Here is a 22,266-nt window from a genome sequence, read left to right on the forward strand (position 1 = left end):
TTCCTCGTCTAAGTCTCTGTGCCAGTAAGCCAGGACTCCCTGTGTTTCCCTGTCTCTTTGCTCTTGGAGTCAGTGGTTTGCCCCATGCCCTCCCACTCTATGGACCAAGAGCAATTGAATTTTTCAGTCTGTCCAGCTTTTTACTTTTGGGACAGAAGTGTCTTATTAGTTCCTTAATACATCTTTTTGCATAAACAAATCAGGTACATTATTTCAATCTGTCAGAAATTCTATTAAAATATTTATAAAATGAATAGATATATATGAGATTAAATCGCCTATAATATCAATAGCAATGGCTAAATTATTCCATGTATTAAACATTATTACTAGTCACAGTATAAATATTTTTATAGAATATAGGGCTAAAAGTTGTTATGCATTTCTGTATTTTAAGGGTTTATAGAATATTTTCATCATTCAAGATAGGACTATAACCGGGAGGTTGGGAGGACCAGGTGGTGGGTATTAGAGAGGGCACGGATTGCATGGAGCACTGGGTGTGGTGCAAAAATAATGAATACTGTTACGCTGAAAAGAAATTAAAAAAAAAAAGATAGGACTATAACCATCACATAACCTTGCAAGAACAAATAATAAAAGTTTAACATTAAAAGGTTAAAATAAAAATCATAAGCCCTTTGCAGATAACAAGAAGATGACTGTATTCAAATCTGAAATCAACAGGTGGGGTTTACTTCAGGAGAGCAAGGGCTGGTTTAACATTCATAAATCAATCTTATAATTAATTGTACAAATAATTAATAAATAATCACATCAGTCATATTATCATATTACGTATCATTTGACCATATGATCATATTAACAGATAAGAAAAACCATCAATTATATTAATATGTGCACAAAAGTCATTTGAGAAAAGTTAAAGCTCATTCATGATGAAGATTGTCAAAAAGACTAAGAATTAGTGGGAACTTCCTTAACCCAATAAAATATCTACAGATTGGACAAGAAGAAATTGAATTGTCTTTATTCACAGATTTCATAATTGTTTTTATAGAGAACCCCAAGGAATCTATTGATTTTTTTCAATAAACATTAGAATATTGGAAAGAAAGGAATAAAAAACAAATACCATTTAAAAACAACCATCCAAACACAGGTATAAATCTAACAAAATGCTTATAATATCAATACCACAATAATATAATGTGTGTGGAAAACTACAAAAAACTGATGAGATAAATTAAACATGATCTAATTAAATTGAGAGATCTTTCTTATTCAAAAACTAAATAGAAAAATATTTCTTATGCATTAATTAGAACACAACATTTTTAAGATGCCATTTCTTCCCAACTTTTTTCCTCCCCAACTTGATCTATAAATTCAAATCAATACCACTCAAAATCCCAGCAAAGTTTATGTATATAATAAAGATCATAATGGATATATTTCAATTTATGTTGTAGATACTTGCCCCTTAAGGAGATAGAGCATAACTCTTTACCCCTTTAGTGTAGGATTTGTATAGCCACTTCCTTCCAAAGGGTACATTTGATATGACTTGATGAAATGAGTTTTTGCTGTAATCTGTATCCCCAAAACCTGTATCGCCAGTATAATCACAAGAATACCATCAAACAAGCCCAAGTTGAAGGGCAGTGTATAAAAGACTTAACCAATACTCCTCAAAACTCTAGAGATTATCAAAAACAAGGGCAGTGTATAAAAGACTTAACCAATACTCCTCAAAACTCTAGGGATAGTCAAAAACTGCGATGAGAAACTATCACAGTCCATAGGAGCTACAGAGCTATGGCGACTAGATGTAATGTGGTGTCCTGGATAAGATCCTAGAACAGAAAAAAAAAAAAATAGACATTGGGTAAAAACTAAGGAAATCCTCAAAATATATGCACTTTAGGTAATAATAATATACCAACATTGTATCATTAATTATGACAAATATACTAATGTAAGGTATTAACAATAAAGGAAGCTGGTTATAGAGTATATGGAAGCTTTCTTAACTGCACCTACAAAATTTCTATAAATTTTCCATAAATCTAAAATTATTCTGGGGCACCCAGGTGGCTCAGTTGGTTAAGCATCTGCCTTTGGCTTAGGTCATGATCTCAGGGTCTTGAAATCCAGCCCCCATGTTTGGCTCTCTGCTCAGAGGGGAGTCTGCTTCTCCTTCTCCCTCTGCCCTTCCCACTGCTTATACTCTCTCTCGCACACGTGTTTTCACTCTCTTTTTCTCAAATAAATAAGATATTTTTAAAAAATTATTCTAAGAAAAGGGTCTATTAAATAATTTCTAAGCTATCTCATTAAAAAAACTATAAGGAATGTAGTTTTTTTTTCTTTGCAGTGGAAATTAAAAACAATATTAATATTGATGATGGATTAGAATGTGGACAAATAAACATTTCTTACCATGCTGGCAAGTATCTAAATTGGAAAAAAAAAAAAAAAGTACCTAAACTGATACAGCATTTTTGAAGAAAAATTTATGATGTTAAAGGAAAGACAATGAAAACTTCAGTGATGAACAAAATAAGCCCTAAGTTTGCTTATGTTCCATAGGAGAACACCACCAATGGAGAATTTCCTCTAAAAGGAATTAGGTTTCTAGTTGCTACAAAGAGAAGGAGGCTTATGGTCTCAGTAGTAACTCATTATTGAGGATTTTACCTCATAGTGAAAAATGAATTCATAAATCCATACATAGTTAAAATAGGTCTTGTTTGTTGGTCAAGACACAGTCTTCAATTAGGTCCAGTGAGGATCTAGCATAATAAGTTTCCTGGAACATGTGTGATTGTTTAACATGTAGTTAATTATTAGCTTTGGCTGGGTGGGTCTATGTGCTAGAAATAAAGAGCCATATTTGGCTAATGGGTTTATGCTGTGTGCAAGCAGTCTCATTTTCTGGTTTAAATTCCACCTATTAATTTGCTCATGTTATGACCTTAGAAAAGTTACTTGCCAACAACTTTTCAGTAAATATTAACTATTGTAGGGGTGCCTGGATGGCTCAGTCATTAAGTGTCTGCCTTCGGCTCAGGTCATGATCCCAGGGTTCTGGGATCAAGCCCAACATTGGGCTCGCTGCTCAGCAGAGAGCCTGCTTCTCCCTCCCCCACTCCCCCTGCTTGTGTTTCCTCTCTTGCTGTCTCTCTCTGTATCAAATAAATAAATAAAATCTTTAAAAAATAAAAAGAATTAATATTAGCTGTTATAAAAATTATAATCTAAAATTATAGAAAAAGCTCTTATTCCCATTTATTAATCTGTCCTTTTTTCCCAGTATCACCCCAGACTTGCCTTCACACATTATATCTCAGACATTTAGAATTACTTATAATTTCTGGATTAAGCTATACTCTTCTTATCTTCATCTTTTTCTATACTCTTCCTAATGCTAAGAATGCACCTGTCCATATGTCTTATTTTATACTTGATTTCTTATAGTAATTACATTATTAAGTTTGTTACATCTCTATTTTTCCAACAAGGCTGGTCGTTTTTTGGAGGCAAATACAAAGTTTTACTTCTCTTTATATGCCTTTAGCATTCAGAAAAGATCTGTCATGTTGCAGGCACCTGGTAAATATGTAACTCTCTCTCCTGAACATTGCACTTTAATCAGTGTTTGTAGACACTACATCAGTTCTCAGACCATGGTTTAACAACTGACATCTAAGTGGTTTGTATAAGTAGCCCTAAAAGAACATATGGAGAGGAAACACATCAGATGCATTCAATGTCATTCCCTGTATTTGTTTCCTAGGGATGGCATAACAAATAACTATAAACCTGGTGGCCCAAAACAACAGAATTTATTTGCTCACAGTTGTGGAGAACAGAAATATAATATCAAGGAAAGCCACACTAATGTGTGGAAATCTAATGTCAGGAAAGCCACACTCTCTCTATAGGTTCTAGGGGAGAAACCTACCTTTTCCCTTTTAGCTTCAGAAGCTCCAGGTATTCCTTGATTTGGGGTGGCATGACACTAACCTTTGCCTCCTTCTCCCCTGTGTGTCTCCTCTTTTTAGAAGGAGACTTGTTTTTGAATTTAGGGCCCATCCAGTTAATTTAAGGTGCTCTCTACAAGATCTTTTACTTAGTTACATCTGCAAAGAACTTTTTTTTCCAAATAAGGTCACAGTCACAGGTACCAAGTACTAGAACTTGGACATAGTGGTTTTGGGACCACAGTTCAATATCACCTCAAGGCAAGATCCAGGTGCATTTTGCTGGATCTCTGAAAACATTTTATTGAGGGAATTCCAAGGTGAAAGGTAGTATTACCATCAAACTAAAAATAAGTAAAATCAATACTTTAAATGTTATACTGCCTTCTATATTGGTTTCAGTTATATGCTAAATTTAAAATTAACTTATTTTATAAATTTAAATGTGCTCAGGTTTTAGAGTGAGAAGGGTCACTAAGGAATCATCTTAAATATTGTATGGATATATTCCATTGTGTGTGTGTGTGTGTGTGTGTGTGTGTGTGTGTGTGTGTGTATACCCACACTGTATATGTGTATATGTGTGTGTGTACATAATAGAATATTACTCAACCATAAAAAGCGAAATCTTGGGGCACCTGGGTGGCTCAGTGGATTAAGCCTCTGCCTTTGGCTCAGGTCATGATCTCAGGGTCCTTGGATTGAGCCCCACATCAGGCTCTCTGCTCAGCGGGGAGCCTGCTTCCCCATCTATCTCTGCCTGCCTCTCTGCCTACTTGTGATCTCCCTCTCTCTCTCTCTGTCAAATAAATAAATAAAATCTTTTTTAAAAATGTTAAAAAAATGAAATCTTGCCATTTGCAACAACAGGAATGGAGCTAGAGAGGATTGCACTAAGTGAAATAAGTCAATTAGAGAAAGACAAATACCAGATGATTTCATTCATATGTGGAATTTAGGACACAAAACAATGATCAGAGAGGAAAAAAGAGAGGGGCAAACCCAGAAACGGACTCCTAACTATAGAGAACAGACTGATGATTAGCAGAGGAGAGGTGGGTGGGGGTGGTTTAAATAAGTGATGATGATTAAAGAGGGCATTTGTGATGAAAATTGGGTGTTGTATGGAAGTGATGAGTCACTAGATTCTACACTTGAAACTGATATTATACTGTATATTGACTCACTGGAATTTAAGTAAAAACTTAAATATTTGTGAAACATTTTATAAAACTATCAAGATTTTCACTATTTTAAAAGTTTACTATCATATAATCAACTTCAGTCAATGTTCTCTATTATATAGGCCCAGATACTTTAATAATACATATGTATCAAGCTACATATACTTGAAATAAAGAAAGAATAAAATTGAAAATGACTGAGCTCTATGATCCTGAGCCTTATTTTGTTTTCCCTCTTTGTTTGTGGTTGTGGTTGTTTTTTGTCAGTACACCTTAATTTCATTGAAAATACTGGTGAATATCAACTAAATTAGCTCTCATAAATCAATCTTAATGAACAACTACTTCACGTGCTTAATTTTATTCAAATTTAACAAATACAAACTCCATAATATAGACTCATGCATATTATATATACTTTTTTTTTTTTTTTACTTTTCTTTCTTAGATGTCTTCCTGGATTTTCTGGGCAATTTTGTAAAATTAATATAAATGAATGTTCTTCATCACTATGTCTAAAGGGTGCAAAGTGTGAAGATCACATCAATGGATGTATTTGCAAATGTCAACAAGGTAATTATTGAAAAATTATAATCATGCATACCTTATACATTTACAAAATATATGTTTATGTATGTATAAATGTGACAATACACTCCACCAATAATGTTGTTGGTTTTCAACTAAGTTTTAAGCAATGTGCACACTTAAAAAATATGAAATGGATGTTTTGTGATACTGGTAAGATACCATATCACTTAGGGTATCAGCAAGAAATCCTAGTGCTGGGGCGCCTGGGTGGCTCAGTGGGTTAGGGCCTCTGCGTTCTGCTCAGGTCATAATCTCGGGGTCCTGGGATCGAGGTCCACATCGGGCTCTCTGCTCTGCAGGGAGCCTGCTTCCTCCTGCCTCTCTGCCTGGTTGTGATTTCTCTCTGTCAAATAAATAAAAAATATTAAAAAAAAAAAAAAGAAATCCTAGTGCTTAGAGTATATCTCATTACAGGTATTATCTACATTTATGTAAACTTCATAATCCTGATCATTACATCCATTGTGCCTGGCACACCAGCAAGTCCTTTGTAAATTTTAGCTCTTATTAATATTGACATTATTATTACCTCTAATAATGGTCAGTACAGAGATGGACAAGCTGAATAAACTGATTTTATTCAGGGAACAATTTTTCATTAATAACTGATGTTTTGTCCATTTCTGCCTTTGGTCATACTCTCCTTAAGTATACATAGATATATTGGGGCATCTGGGTGGCTAAGTCAGTTAAAAGTCTGCCTTTGGCTCAGATCATGATCCCAGGATCCTAGGATTTAGTCCTCTGTCAGGCTCTCTGCCTCTCCCTCTCCCTCTGCCTCCCAATCCCCCTGCTTATGCTTTCTCGCTGTCAAATAAATAAATAAATGAATCTATTTTTTAAAAAGTATACATTGATATAAACAATTTCTGTCTGTGTATCTTTTCCCCTCTCTTTCTTCTAGCTTTCAAATTTTGCAGATTTGTTGCTTTCTTCCTGTGTCCTCTGTCACTCATCTTATCCTCAACATTCATGTACATCTACCCAAAAGAAATAGTGAATGCCTGAATTTCCTGGAGAAGTAATAACATCTCAGGAATATATGTGGGGTATATTTTTGGTCACCAGAAAAGAATTCTTTCTTTCTACAGACTCCACAGAGGACTTGAGACAGCTTGAAAATACCCCAGGGTTTTTGGTTTCTGGTCGTTTGGGTCCTTGAGGGAATGAGAGCCAGGCAGCCTTGTGGGTATTAGGGCTTCTATTGTATATGTGGAGTTATACAAACTGGTGAATACTTATTAACTGAGTATCATTGACATGTTGTTGACAAGTTCAACAGTCACTCAGTGCACTCCTCTGTTTTGGAATACCACATACTGATACTAGGTTTTTTTTTGTTTTTTTTTTTTTTTTGGTCAGATAGAACATATGAAAACATTTCTACCTGAATGTTGAAATAGCCAACTCTACATAAAACTGTAACTCTTGCAGATAAAAGAAGTAGAATAGACATTGCAATTCTCTGATATAAAATAAAAATGAATACCATTTTAGAAGTTTTGCTTCTCTTAAGCAAAAATATCTTTATTGAAGGCTGAACATTTAAAATGCTATAATAGCTACCATAGGCAATGAATGTAACCCTACGAAGACAGTTTAGAAGTAAAGCACCTATGTAAATCATTTTTACCATATCAGTATATATCTTATAATTGCTAGGTTTATTTATATATATATATATATATATATATATATATATATATATATCTTACCATTGCTAGATATATAGATATATAAGATATATCTATATCTCTTACCATTGCTAAATTAGTTTTGATGCTCCAGGTTAAGATTTAACTTATTTTAAATTCATTTGGAAGCATGGAGCCATTCTGAAGCAGGTGCAGCATTCAAATGAAGCCCCATTCTAAATGCTGCTCATTAGTCCATGGTGGAAAGTGGGAGACCTCAAAAATGATATACCCATGCTTGTTGTTAGGTGTTAATCAGAACTTTCTGGTACTTTTGACTTAAGCCCGAGATTCCTCACAGTCTAGCCACAAAATCAAAATCCAAGTAAGCAACAAATCAAGTAAATGCTTAGAAAATGCTGTGGACACCCTGCCAGACCCTTGTCCCTGCTCCCCAGGGCTCTTTCCCGCCAAGGCTCTTAATCATACCAGCCCATCCTCCCCCAAAGTTATTTAAGGAATAATGGTGCTCTTGAAGTTTACCCTTCCCTTCCTCATTTTCCCTACTAGCATAGTTAGCTGGAGTTTTTTTGATTTGTACAGTTAAATTTACTCTCTGGCGTGCAGTTTTTTAGTTACGACAAATTCATGAAGTTGCATAACTGCCACCACAGCCAGTCATGTAGCCAACCACCATCCCCCAAAATGTGCTGATGCTACCCTTTTCCTCACCCTCAACATATATTGATTTTGACATAATTCTAGTTTTTTTCTTTACCATTTTGGTCCTTGATAATCTACCCATTGCTGAGTTCTTCTTTGTGTTCTGAATTTTAGATTCTAAAAGCCAAATGTGGGGAGTTTATGAACCCCCCACTTATAAACCTATAAGTTTTTGTGAAATTATAATTACAGTAACAATATTAGCACCTGCACGCCATGCTATTTTATGTATATTGACTCATTTAGCTTTTATAACAACCTTTTGAAGAATGTCCTATTTTTAATTCCTTTTACTAATGAGGAAATGGAGTCCAGATTCTTTGGGTAATCTCCCATGGTACATTAGGGGCAAAGCTGAGATTCAGAGCCAGGAAGCCTAGCCTGGTGTTACACACTCATTTCTTATGCTCGCCAAAGAAGGGCGTTCACTGAATAGCCACTTCCCAAAAAGTTTCGGTTATGTTAGATGGATAAGTTCTGGAGATCTAGTGTACAACACTGTGCCTATGATCAGTAGTACTGTATCATAGACCTAAAATTTTGCTCTAAGGATAGATATCATCTTAAATGTTCTAACTAGAATAAAAAAATAAATAAAATTGACAACCATTTTTTAAAAAAAAAAATTTTTTTTTAAAAAAAGGACCATCACCAGTAAGATCCATCAGTGTTTTGCAGCTTAGATGTTAGCAATTCTAACCGCTATGAGATTTCTTCAGGAAGGTTGTTGCTCACCCACATCTATCTGATTATCTCCTAAAAAGTTTAGTAAGCAAAAACTGAGAACCTATCACTTTTCTGGGTAATTCATATCAACTTGCATTCTCCCAAATGTCATAGAAAGACACAAAGCCTGGCTCATTTGGTTTATACAGGTCTACTCCTCTCTTATCCAGGAGGAAGCCAACCTTCAATAATGCTGATAATTCCTAGGCTGTCGTTTAAATCATGCCATCATCCTTACCTCTCCCATCTACCTGATAGAAACCTACCTTCACTGTTTACTTCTGTCTTTAAATTAGTTAAGCACTATAAATGATTGCCATATTCTACTTTCATCAGTTGGATATCTTAAGTTCACAATGTGTTGCCAATTATCAGAATCCTCATGTCCTCCTGTAACAGCAGTTCTTCCTCCATCATGGTAATCTTGGCTGCCTCTTTCACTGTACCTGCAGGTTTGTGATTTGTCCTTTTTTCCCCATCTTCACTACTTGTTAGTCCAAATAGAGACATAAGGCACATGCAATATTCCAAACAAAACAGTTTCAAAAATTAAATGCCAGTTTGCTCACTAGATTTATCTGTAAAACACAACTGAAATTTAAATTTGATGTAAGTAGGCTAGAACACACTCCAAGTGTGATTTAGTTTCGTGTCCCCAAATGCCATCTGAGAGGTGGTATTCTAACGGATCCTCACAGAGCCTTCAGCACATATTGAACAGTACAATCCATTTATAATGCTGGCCATTGTTGTGGAACCACAGACAGGACCACAGGTAGCACAAGCCCCTCCCCTCTCTGTAAGCAGACAAATTAGATTGTTAAACCATTTCCTCCAAGCTAACTAGGTGCAGAGCTGTTCACGGTTTATCTCAGAACTCACTCATCCTCTCTGCATGAGATCATTGTGCAGGTTACAGGCTGAACAGCATTCAGGACAGTCCTGATCACAGAGCTCATCCTCTGCCTACGTAGTGAATTCAATGGCTAGTGAACTCATTTCCATGGAAGTATTAATATAAGCATTCAGATTATTTTATGAGGTAAAACATGCTTTTTTTTAGCCTCAATAGTCACATTTATAGTGTTATATAAAAATGTTTAACACTCAGTAAGTGAAACCACAGTTATCCCATTAAAAGCAAATTGAAAGTGAAGAGAACAATCTCTGTATTGGAAATGTGAATGCTTCCCCCAGAGTTCTTCTCAGTCCCTGGGGCAGTCTCTGTGCCCACACACTTTTTATACTCAGGAGGGAGGTAATAGTGTTTATACAGGTGATGATATAAACTTTGGATACACATTTTGCTCTTAAAATAACATTATTCATTTTGAAACAGAAATGCTGCATCCTCCTTAGGGCAAGGAAACACAGAAACAAACATAGATAGTGTTGGCTGTGAATGCTCACAATTATTTTAAGTCACGGGTATGACTTTTGTATTCAGAACAGAGGCGATACATAATGATCTTTCTTTTTAATCAAGACCCAAGCAAAGTGAAATAATCATTAATATGAAATAAAGAATGTATGCTATTGTATTTTCATGAAGATTTAGATGTAAAAAATAAATTCTACATATTCTAGAGTTAGACTAAGAAAAAATAATTTTAATTTATGTCATTCAATTACCAGATAATACATTAACAGTAAGACAGAATTATTATAGGCTTAGGTTTAATTTTACTTTATTTCCCTAGATTAGATGCAAATCACTTGGTGCTGAGAGGGAAAAGGATATGAAAGTAAAAATACATAAATCTTTCAAATAGTGACTTTTATTTTCATCAGTAAACTCAAACTATTATAACTGCTATGTTATGGCAGAGAATGGTAGTATTAAAACTGGTCAATGTTTCTAACTGTATAAGTATTAAAAAACATTTTGCTATCAACTTAAAATTAGTCTAATTTGTTCTTATTTTTACTATAATTTGACATTTAAATTCTATTTTTATTTTATACCCTCATAATTAGATATGATTTATTCTGTAAGCACTTATTTAATTTCTATTATGTATGAAATATTAGGTTAGTACTGTGGTTTTAAAATTTGATTACTTTTCTGGAGAGCTAATGAAAACTTCTGGTTTCTTGATTTTGAGCCACTAACCAGTATGTTCTGAATATTTGGTTACGTTATTACAAGTGGATATCAAACCTACATGGGATTCAAAGGATGTTTTCTTTTTCTTTGCTTCTAAATCTTAAAAAAAAAAATCTTACCCACTGACTTTTCATTTCTGTTTTATATTCCCTTATCCTCCTCCCCTTTCTTATTATCAGTTGCCCATACCACTACAAGAACATAATCTTCTTTACTTATTTTGTTATTATTTTTTACAAAAGAAAACTAATAAAAAAGCATTGTTTACATACATAAACCCTTTCCTCAAATAGCACAGTGCTATGTGTTACTCAGAGAAGCAAGATGATGAGCAAAAAACATCTAGAAACTGGGAAGAGTAAGATTCAAATTCCGGCTTTGTGACCTGGTAATTTGGGGATCTTTAACACTATTACAAAAACCCTCTGATTCTCAGTTTCCGATAACATCGTGTGGAAAAAAAACACCTAAAATGTGTAAAGCACTAAATGCAGAATTATAGTTAAGATGTATTATTTTCATATGAGGCCCCTGGAGCCCATTAACCCATGTAAATTTTACTTAACTTTCAAACTATCTCTTTCTTCATTCACAAAATTGGAAAATAGCTTTATTCACAGAGTTTGCTCAACAAGGCATCAGGAACAAATAATAGTCGCCAACATTCCTAAAAAAAACTTACTATATTCTATGTTTAGCAATTTGCACAGATTCTTTCATTCAAATCTCACCACAAGTTCTATAAACTTTGAAGTATGTGTATTGTTATTTCCATTTTGCAAGGGCTTTGAAAGATCTCATGACTTGCTCAGCTTCCACAGCAAGGAGCCAGATTCTGGCACCTGTGAATATATCACCTCCACCAAAAATGTAAAAAAATAAAAGTTAATTTTGTTCATTATTTATTATGTTGCTAGTTTCTACCTCCCTTCACTACCTGCCCCTTTTTTTCCCCCTAATACATATTAAGAAGCTACAAGAGTTTTGAATTCAAAGACTGGCTCCCTGGAAGGAAGTCCAAATCTAATCTAATTATATGTGTGTGTGTGTGTGTGTGTGTATAAAATTGCATATATATTATATATGTTAAATATGAACTCATCATATATATAAAATATATATTAAACATATTTTCTAGAAGCAAGTTAAGTGGTTATTAATAGTTTTCTACTGACCTTTAGTAACCCAGAGCACAGGGTTTTGAAATAAAAGACTCAAATTATGATCAGTCTTTGTGTTGAAACATTTTTTGTTATGTAAGTTTCAGATATACAGCTTTATATTTCAATATCTATATACTACAAAATGATCACTACCACAAGTCTAGTTACCACCCATCACCATACAGTTGACCCCCTTCACCCATTCTGCCCACCTCCAACCCCTTTTCCCTCTTTACCAGAAGTCTTTTCTCTATGAGTTTTTGTTCTATTTTCCTTCTTCATTTGTTTTGTTTGTAATTCCACATGAGTGGAAATCATACAGTATTTATCTTTCTCCATTTGACTTATTTTACTTAGCTTAATAGGTCTACTACCAAACCCAAGTTCAGCTACCTATCCCTTGAAAGGCCATTACTAGAGACTAGTTTTTTATTGGAAAGGAATTGGGGCTCTTATTCAGGAGGCTAGCAATCTGGGGAGAAGGCAGACTCTTGTCCAAAAGCCAACTCTGAGGTTTCTGCCTGGCCCAAGGGCTTTTAAAGATGTTTAGGGAAGTTAATCAGCAAAGGGAGTACAGTGGCCTACAACATTTCTTGATTTCATGAAGACTCTCAATGGGGCCAGCTACAAACATTATATCAGTGCTCCAGAACTGAGTGAGGAGGGTCTGGTTTGTATTTCATGATTTGTGAGAAGACTGTTCATTCTACAAAGGAGGGCAAGTTCTGCAGATACACAAAAGAGGGGGGGAATAAAATCTTCTGGGTGACCTAGAAAAAGAAAAACATTTTGCTAGAAAATAGGCTAATTAGAAAGTTGAGCTGCCTTTGAATAGACCTGCTGGGTTCTGTGGCCTGAGAAGGTTCTGGTCCTTCACTCCTCAAGCCCAGTGGTTTGCAAATCTCAAAGAAAATAAATTAGTTCCATTATACAGATCCGGGGACTTAGGTCAGCAAGAAAGGTGTGTTTAACTTGAATTAAGTTAACTCTTCAGACTGGTTGGAGTGCTGCTACAGGTTCATCCTTGTTACCAATGGCAAGATTTCATTCTTCTTTATGGCTGAGTTGTATCCCCTTGTATAAATATACCTCATATTCTTTAACCATTCATCCTTTTAGTTTAATGGTTGGTTGGCACTCAGCATCCACTCCTGTCTGCTATGGTTTCTGTATTACAAAGACAGGAAAACAACAATATCTAGATGTCACTTGAAGCTGATGTTGTGCATATAAATTGAGTTCCAACTATAATAAACATACCTGAAATTTTGAGGATGTAGTGGAAGTCATTTCTAGGTATCTTAGCAATTTCAGCTGGTAGGTAAGGTTATGGACACGTGAGATTTTCTGAGTCTCTGACTTTATGTGTATTAAAATGCAGAACCATCAGGAATGGCACTGAGACTCTGTAATCCAATGTCTAATCACTAGCTTCAGACTAGGAAGAGACAGCAAGAGAGACTGTGCCAGCAGATTCCTGGTAATCCAGCTTCCCTCTATTAGTGCAGAGAGTGCTTAAATTGAGTAATTCTAATGGTGGCTTTTATATTTCTCAATTTCCTCATTATGGGAGAAGTGGCATCACCCAGAGAGTCCTGTGTGTGGTTTTTGGAGTTACTCCTACAGCCCTTCATTCTAGTAATTTTGTAAATGTTTTGTTCTGTCTTTAAGACTCCTTCCTTAAATACCTAGAGTGGTTCTTGTTTCCTGTTCTAAATCTTAACTAACTTATTTTCTATCCTAGTTTGTTGTTTTTGACCAAGATATTTTTAATGTTCCCCTCAGCTTAACTATACTGTAGACAGGCTTCATGACTTCAAGTCCCTGACTTCCATTTCTTTAGAGCATTTACTTTAGAAAACTTGTAACTTTTTTCTATGCCCCTTTGAGATGTGAACATTCTTTCAGCCTTTTGTCAATTTTACAACCCAGAAATGTTTTTCTAGAGCACCTGGGAGTCATCCCTCTGAAATGTAATTACAGAAGGAGATAGGGTCCCCCTCTGACCCCCCACCAGACTCTGTGAGAAGCTAGGAGCCTATTGACAATAAGTGAGAGTTACCAAACAAAGATGTCCTCAGCACATTGACCAACCTCCCCCCAGCCCAATATCTTTCAGTATTTTCACATTAGCTCACTCCAGCTTTTGAAAATTCTCCCACCTGTCTTTGGTTCCGTGCAGTTAAATTCAATCTCTTTCTCCTGTTTCAATAATCTCTCTCCTTTTTACTGGAATACTCTTGAATAAAGTCTTCCTTGTCTTTTTAACTAAGAATGATGATTTTTTTTCTTTTACAGTTCCCATCTTTTGGCTTAAAGTTTTACAATGCCCTTCATAGTATTAGAAGCAAGAAGAAAATTACATCATCATTTTTAATTGTTTAAGCTATATTGTGAATTGTTTTACTCACTCAAAAGAATATACAATGAAGGAATATTTGTTTTATAAAATAATATAGTAAACATTTGTGTACCTCCCATTTGCTTTAAGGAACAAAATATTAGCAATAATTCCAGCCTCTTCTATAGTCCTCACTGAACACATCAATATTATCCCACCATATTCTGAACTTTATATTCAACATCCTCTTAGTGTTCCTTAGAACTTTATTATATATATATATATACATGTATATGTCTAAGCAATGTTACTAAGCTTGCATGTATTTGATTTTTATAAGAATAGTTATCAGAATGTAAGTATTTTTACAGAATATGCTTTTATGCTTCACAATATGTTGTGAGATTCAACCATGTGAGTGACTGGTCATGATGGCTTTTTATAAGCTCTGCAAAAATGTTTTTTCTGTATCACCTTTTATAGCCTCTGTAGTAGAGATGCCTACAGAATCAACCTAGCATATGAAAGCATTACAAAGTGAAAAGAGTCTTGGATGTGATTTTGGTAAAATTAGTCTTTTGGCAGCTCCTTCTAAGTTTGATCTGGACTTTGCCAAATCTTTTAAACTTGTGCCGTGTTTTTCTTCTTACAATGTTAGATTGCCCTAAATCATTTCTAAGCACCCCAGGATACTTATGTAATTTTTCTCTTACAATTTATCGGGGAAGAACAGTAAGAATAGGTTGCTAAGTAGGAACAAGAATAAAAACCCATTTCCAATAGCCAGAGTTCAGATTAAGTACTGTTGGATAATACATAGAAAAATAAAGCTTATTTTAAGATTTTATCATTGAGAGAGAGAGACAGACAGAGATTGCATGAGTGGAACTGGATGGTAGGTGCAGAAGGAGAGGGAGAAGCAGACTTCCCGCCAAGCAGGGAGTCTGACATGACCAAAGACTCATCCCAGGACCCTGGGATCATGACCCTGAGCCAAAGACAGACACTTAACCAACATTAACCAACTGAGTCACCCAGACACCCCAGAAAAATAAAGTTTTAAAAGCCAGTAACAGCTGCCTCTAAAAACATTTATCCCTATGTAAAATAGTGTATTTAAGTTAACATATTCTTAAACATATTAAGAATCATTATAAATAGATCCTTCATAGAAAAGAATCAATGGTTTCTAAAAAATGTTCTTAATGGGTACCTAGTAAACCGTAGTTTGGATATTATCTTTTGGATAGTTTAGCCATGTTGGTTGCTAGGTTGGTGATAAAATAATGGCAAAAACAAAAAAAAAAAAAAAGACAAACACACAGTGTGTTAGTATAGAAAATTAGATCATTATGTTTAAAGAGAATTCTTATAGCTTATAGTCAGCTGAACATAGACATATTATTTATATTCTGTGGAATCACAGCTTAAGAAATACTAACTATAAAATGTTACAAGTATTATAAGAAAGCATTTTATATCTGGAAAAGTAGAGCAGTTGCTTTCCTCTGGATTTAAGATTCATACTAAATGGAAGTAAGCGGGCGCCTGGGTGACTCAGTCCACTAAGCTTCTGCCTATGGTTCAGGTCATGATCCCAGGGTCCTGGGATCGGGTCCCATGTCAGGCTCCCTGCTCAGCAGAGAGCCTACTTCTCCCTCTCCCTTTGCTGCTCCCTTGTTTGTGCTTGCTCTCTCTCTCTCTGTCAAACAAAGTCTTTAAAAATTAATAAATTAATGGAAGTATAGAGTGTGTTTATACCATTGCCTTCTATATATTTATTCCAAGGTAAAATAAACAAAGATATTTGGATATGTAATGTAAAATAACTCAATAGATAGAAGCTGAAACTTTATTTTATAGACACTTGCTTCCATTTTACATAACTATGTAATTTTAGGGGAAGTTATTTATCTTCTCTAAGTTTAATTTTCTCATCTACTGAATAGAGATTGTAATAATAGTTACCTGATAGAATGATTATGAAGATAAACTGTGATAATTTATATAGAATACCAAGTCCAATTATAAGAATAGGTAGAGTATATATAAACTATATAAAAGCTATTATGATTATTATTAAAAATTGAGTATATGCTTTGTGTTACAGGACAGTCAGGACATCACTATGAGTATGGACTTGAAGAGTGCATTTCCAACTTATGTGTTCATGGAATATGCACAGAAAATGAACCTGGCCTTGGCTCAACATGTTTACACATATCTGGATTTGTGGTAAAGATTATTGATGGTTTTGTTGTGATACTTTTTTCCTTGTCTTTAAAATTCAGTAAGTAATAGAAAATTATCTGGTGGAAATTAGGTTGGAGAAGTCAGTATTAGCGTTTTTCTCTTTCTCTGACTGTGCATACTCCTTCTCGGCATTTCCCTTTCCCTTCTTGTCCATTTATCACATGTACCCTCAGCCTTTCCTTTCAGGAGAAAAGCATTCTGATAAATTGATTCTCACTAAGGTGCAAGTCACTTAATGTATTGTCCTTTAATGTTTTAATGCATTTGGAAGGAGGATGCCAGTAGAGGAATTACTTAATATTGTCAGAGTCTTGGCAGAACTTCTGTTTTGCCCAAGGACATAGCACTGCTTCCAGAGTTGGGCTCAGAGTATTGTATGTCCAAGGAGGATGAATCTGCTTTCTTTGCAAGTCTGGACTGATCTGAACTCCATTAACACTAGAATGGACTTACCTTGGTAGAAGTGTCTCTATTAAAAGATAGCTTCTGACCACAATCTTTATTAAAACTGACCACAGTACAAGAATATAGTAAGGGAACAGCAAGCAGTTGGCAAGACTGTGATGTCACGAATTTTAAATGTATATTTATACATATCATTAAAGGACAGAACAGTCTAAAATGATATAAAGGCTAAGTAGTTAGAGAGGACAGTCAGGTGACCCAGTGCAAGATTAAGGAATCAGACTTAAAGGGAAGGCGAGACCTGCCTATTGGCTAAAAAAATGCATAAGTATGAATAGAATCAGATGCTCAGAGCTGGAAGATGAGAAAGGAATGGTCAGAAGCAGGAGTCTCCATAAGTAGTTAAGGAATTATATAGAAAAATGGTCAATAACTGTCATCGGAACAAAATAATATGAGAAAATCTGGGCTTAAGTCAGATACTTTTCCCTTTCAAAGGGTATTCCCAAGGTTCATTTGTCTGAGAGAGCTTATCTGAGAAATAAACTAAATAGAACTGTCACCTTCCTTTTTCTTCCAGTCCTCTCCTCCTGGCTTTGCCCTGGGAAAGTTTTTTCCTAGTGATCACAGAAAGATAATCTTTGAGGAAGAATTTTAGCACCCTGACACCTGGATATGGGAGGGACTTGCAAGAAACTGATTTTATGATGCCTCAGATTATACCAATAATGGCTTCCTTAAAGAATCAGTAGAAAGGAAAAGATTGAAATAAATCCTTTATTTGAATTCTCCTGCCAGTACAGACTGATAGATGGAAACCTAAATAATTAAAAAATAAATGCTCATTTTATAATTTTTTTTATTGAACACAAAGAATTTATTGCCAAGTATCCTTAAAATTCCTTTCAGGGACACCTGGGTGGCTCAGTCAGTTAAGTGTCTGCCTTTGGCACAGGTCATGATCCCAGGGTTCTGGGATCGAGTCCCTCATGAGGCTCTCTGCTCAGCTGAGAGCCTGCTTCTCCCTCAGCCTCCTGCTCCTCCTGCTTGTTCACACTCCCTCTGGCAAATAAATAAGTAAAATCTTAAAAAGAAATTCCTTTTAGTAGTTAATCCCCAGGATATATGCTTTCACACTGGAATATGAATCAACTAAAACTTATGCTATCTCGGGGCACCTGGTTGGCTCAGTCAGTTAACCATCCAACTCTTGACTTCCGCTCAGGTCATGATCTCAGGGTCCTGGAACTGAGGCCCACATTAGGCTTTGCTCTCCATGAGGAGTCTGCCTGAGATTCTCTCTCTCCCTCTGCCTCTACCCCTCACCCCACTTGCACTCTCTCTCTCAAAATAAATAAATAAAATCTTTAAAAAAAACTTGTGCTATCTCTTTTAATAAAAAACATCAAATCTGAAGGATAAGTACATTAGCATATATTGAAAATACAAAAATCTTAAAAAATATGTAGTTTTAGGGACACCTGGGCGGCTCAGTTGGTTAAGCAGCTGACTTCGGCTCAGGTCATGATCCCAGCGTCCTGGGATCAAGTCCCACATCGGGCTCCTTGCTCGGCGGGGAGCCTGCTTTTCCCTTTGCCTCTGCCTGCCATCCTGTCTGCCTATGCTCGCGCTCTCTCTCTGACAAATAAATAAATAAAAAATATCTTTATAAAAAAAATATGTAGTTTTATAAAACCCCAAGCCTACTAAATGGAAGGAAGTATTATAGATATAATAATCTATATTTTAGTATGGCATTTAGTAAATTAATTTGAAATTGATATTTTTAGTTACTCACTCAAATATCTGCAAGGTAAAATAGAACTTAAAAAACTTACAATCATAAGAGATACTGTCTGTATATGGGTGCCTGGGTGGCTCAGTGGGTTAAAGCCTCTGCCTTCGGCTCAGGTCATGATCTCAGGGTCCTGGGATCGAGGCCCGCATTGGGCTCTCTGCTCAGCAGGGAACCTGCTTCCTCCTCTCTGCCTACTTGTGATCTCTCTCTCTCTCTCTCTGTCAAATAAATAAATAAATAAATAAAAATAAGAGATACTGTCTGTATAAAAAGCTATAAAGAGATTCTACTTAGTGTATTAGTTATGTTCTAAAATGCTTAGAAAATATAGAAAAAAATTTGATTTATTGAAAAAGAACTTAATGTTTAAATGCTATGCATATCACAGACATTTAAAATTAGATATACTTAAAGGTATACCCTTGTAAATAGTACATAAATTATTAATTGGAACAAAGATCAAAATATTTTGAAGAACTATAGGAGAATCAAAGAAAATCTTTAAAGTCTTTGTTGGAATGAGAGAAATATTAGTACCAAGTTAGAATCATAAATATTGAAATAAAAGAGTAGAATGAAAAAACTATTCTGAAAACAGGTATGGCAATTGCCTAAGATCACTGGAAAAATCACCTTTCAGATTTCCTTTCTCCCTTTTCCAAATAATCCTGAGAGTAAATGGAATTAAAAAAAAAAAAAAGAATCAATTATGGTGAAATGTCAAACTTCATTGGTTTCTTATATTTTTTGAAAAAGTAATGTCATTCACAGAAAGATATAAAATTTGAGAGAACCTCAAGAAACAAAGCAGTTAGATGGATTAAAAGATAAGTAAATTGCTTTGTTTTAGGATTAAGTATTATGTGTGCATGTTTAGTGAACATGAAAACAGTGATCCTAGGAAATATGGACAATTCACAGGATGTAGGTCATGGCATTCTACCAGCAGAATAGATGGAAAGAGACTAAATAAAATATTTAGAATAAATATTTAGAATAAAATGCCCACTCTGATAGGCAGTGAGCTAAAGTAGGTATAATTTTAGTATCCTTAAGAGCATAGAATATAATGTTTTTATTTTTGTCATCATTGCTGGGTTGTTTTATCAGTATCTTAACATATTAATCATAGTTGTTTTAAATTTCTAGTCTGATAATTGCAAAATATCTTGCATATCTGAGTCTGGTTTTGGTGCTTTCTCTTCAAATTGTACTTTTCATCTTGTGGTATGCCTTATAATTTTATAGTTATAGGCAGACACGATGTGTTGGATATAAGTAACTAATGTAACTAGATCTTTGGTATAAGACTGTTTTTATCTGGCTAGGAATCAAGCCATGTTTACTATTTGCTGTTGCTACAGATGTCACAGGCTATATTTTCTCCTGATATCCTTGTTTTGGTCTCCCCTGTAACCATTGGGTTTTCTTAGGACTTCCTCGGTAGACCTGAGGTGTCTGTCTCTTTCAGTTATAACCCTTTGTTATTATAAAGGAGTCCTATTGATATTGTTAAGATGTGGAGGGAGGGGAAGCTTTCAACAGTTCCATGACTAGGTCTCAGTCTTTCAGTGACTCTGTGTCTTACCTCTGGGCTGTGACCTTCACATGTTCTGCTCAGTCTACCTTGCCCTTAGATGTGACAAGAAAGCTGCATGGAGCTAAAATTGAGTATTTCCTTTCTCCCAGATCGATTAGGCTCTGGTAAGATCATTCTTCTTCAGGTCAGGACTTGTTAAGAACAACATAATGTTCTGGGAGTATTTCAAAGCAGCTCTTCTCTCCCTTTACTGGAAGTATAGAGGGACTTTTCTCCCATCTTTATTTAGAGAACCTGGTAGAATTCCTGGAGGTAAAACTAATGAAAGTATGGAGGATCCCCTATGACTGGATACCTCTGGAGTTCTTAGCTCTCAAGATTGTCCACACTGGACCTCCAGCATTCTGACAATTACATACTGGTATTGGCTCTAGCTGTGGTTTCTGCTCCTGAGTTTCTGCTCTGCTGAGCTGTGATTCTCTGTATCTGCCCAACTGTCCCACCCATCTGGCAGAGAGCAGTTTGCTCTGTGACCTCAGTTCTCTGACAGATCTAAGAAGAGTTCTTGATTGTTACTTTATATAACTTTTTGTGTTTTTGAAGAAGGGAGGGATGATTTACAAGCTTCTCACAAGCTGGACCAAAATTCAAAATCTTATGATTGTTTTTAAGAATGAAAGGACTTATGAATATATTTAATAAGGAAAATAAATGAATTTTCCTTCATTCATGAAATTCAATGTGTCTTTTAAGAAAACTGATTTCCTTATTCTAATTACATTTCCCAGGTAACAAATGATTGTTTTATTTTCCAGAGTTGCTAGAGATTTTCATGGAATGCTTAAAAGATGCCAATTCAGCTGGCAATCAGATTCGCCACCAGCATAGAGAAAATAAATTATCTTGCACAAATATGTATTCCACTTGATACAGCATCACATGTGATCTCTGTTAAAATACATTACAATATATCAAATTACTGGGAATATCTGAGCATTGGATTTCTGACTATAATGATACAGCAAAATTTATAAGCCTTTTATTGAAGCCTTTTATTGAAATAACTTGTAGGAATTCTCTTTACATTAAGTCTGTTTATTTTAACCTAAACTTCTCTCTGATGTCCTTCTTCAAACAGATCTTCAGAAAGATGCCACATTCTATGTTCCTTCTATTTAAGCTATTTTAAAAACCCTCACTAATTATGTAGTCATATAAAAATGTTAACTCAGCTGTATGTTTGCGAGATTAGAGAAAATTATATTACTACAATTATTATTTGTTTGATAATGAAGAGTAATGTGTGAAGTGAATAGCACTACTTGACAGGGGGATGGTAATCTATTTTTTTCTTTATTTCAGAAAATTAATTTTTGGTAGATAACATTAAAGACTTGAACTCTCAGGTTTTTATAATGTTTAGAGCTGTGATAATCTCCGACAAACTGATCATTAGTGTAGATTGTTCTTTTTCGCAGATCCAATTGTAAAAATGAATCGAAACATTAAAGGACTTACATTATTCTAAAATTCAACTGCTCTGTAAAAGAATTTAAGTGACAGAACATAATTTATTGGATGTCCTAGATTTGTTAAGAAAATTCAAGACAAATGATCTTCCTCACTTTTTAGTTTGATCAGCATTGTTCATTTCTTCCTCAATAAATGAATTTCTACCAAACAATATTGATCCATACATTAACTGGTGACTGTCAATGGTCATACTATTGCATTTTGCAAATGATAGTCAATAAAAGTGTTAAAAGCATTCTTTAAATTAAAATGGATTTTTATGTTGTCTAGAAACTATATTTGTATGCAACAAAATGGGGGGGAAGGAAAAAATCTATTTTT

The 22,266-nt window shown here is 34.9% G+C and overlaps 1 protein-coding gene across 1 annotated transcript in view; it reads left to right on the forward strand.

The window, feature by feature from the left end:
* Positions 1 to 22,266, forward strand: part of EYS (eyes shut homolog) — a 1,828,849-nt gene that overhangs the window by 960,969 nt on the left and 845,614 nt on the right. The window contains 2 exon segments of the mRNA XM_047734324.1: positions 5,580 to 5,704; positions 16,527 to 16,651. Of these exon segments, the coding sequence (XP_047590280.1) occupies positions 5,580 to 5,704; positions 16,527 to 16,651 (250 nt within the window).

This window comes from Lutra lutra, chromosome 6 (assembly GCF_902655055.1).
Source record: "Lutra lutra chromosome 6, mLutLut1.2, whole genome shotgun sequence".
Classification (NCBI taxonomy): domain Eukaryota; kingdom Metazoa; phylum Chordata; class Mammalia; order Carnivora; family Mustelidae; genus Lutra; species Lutra lutra.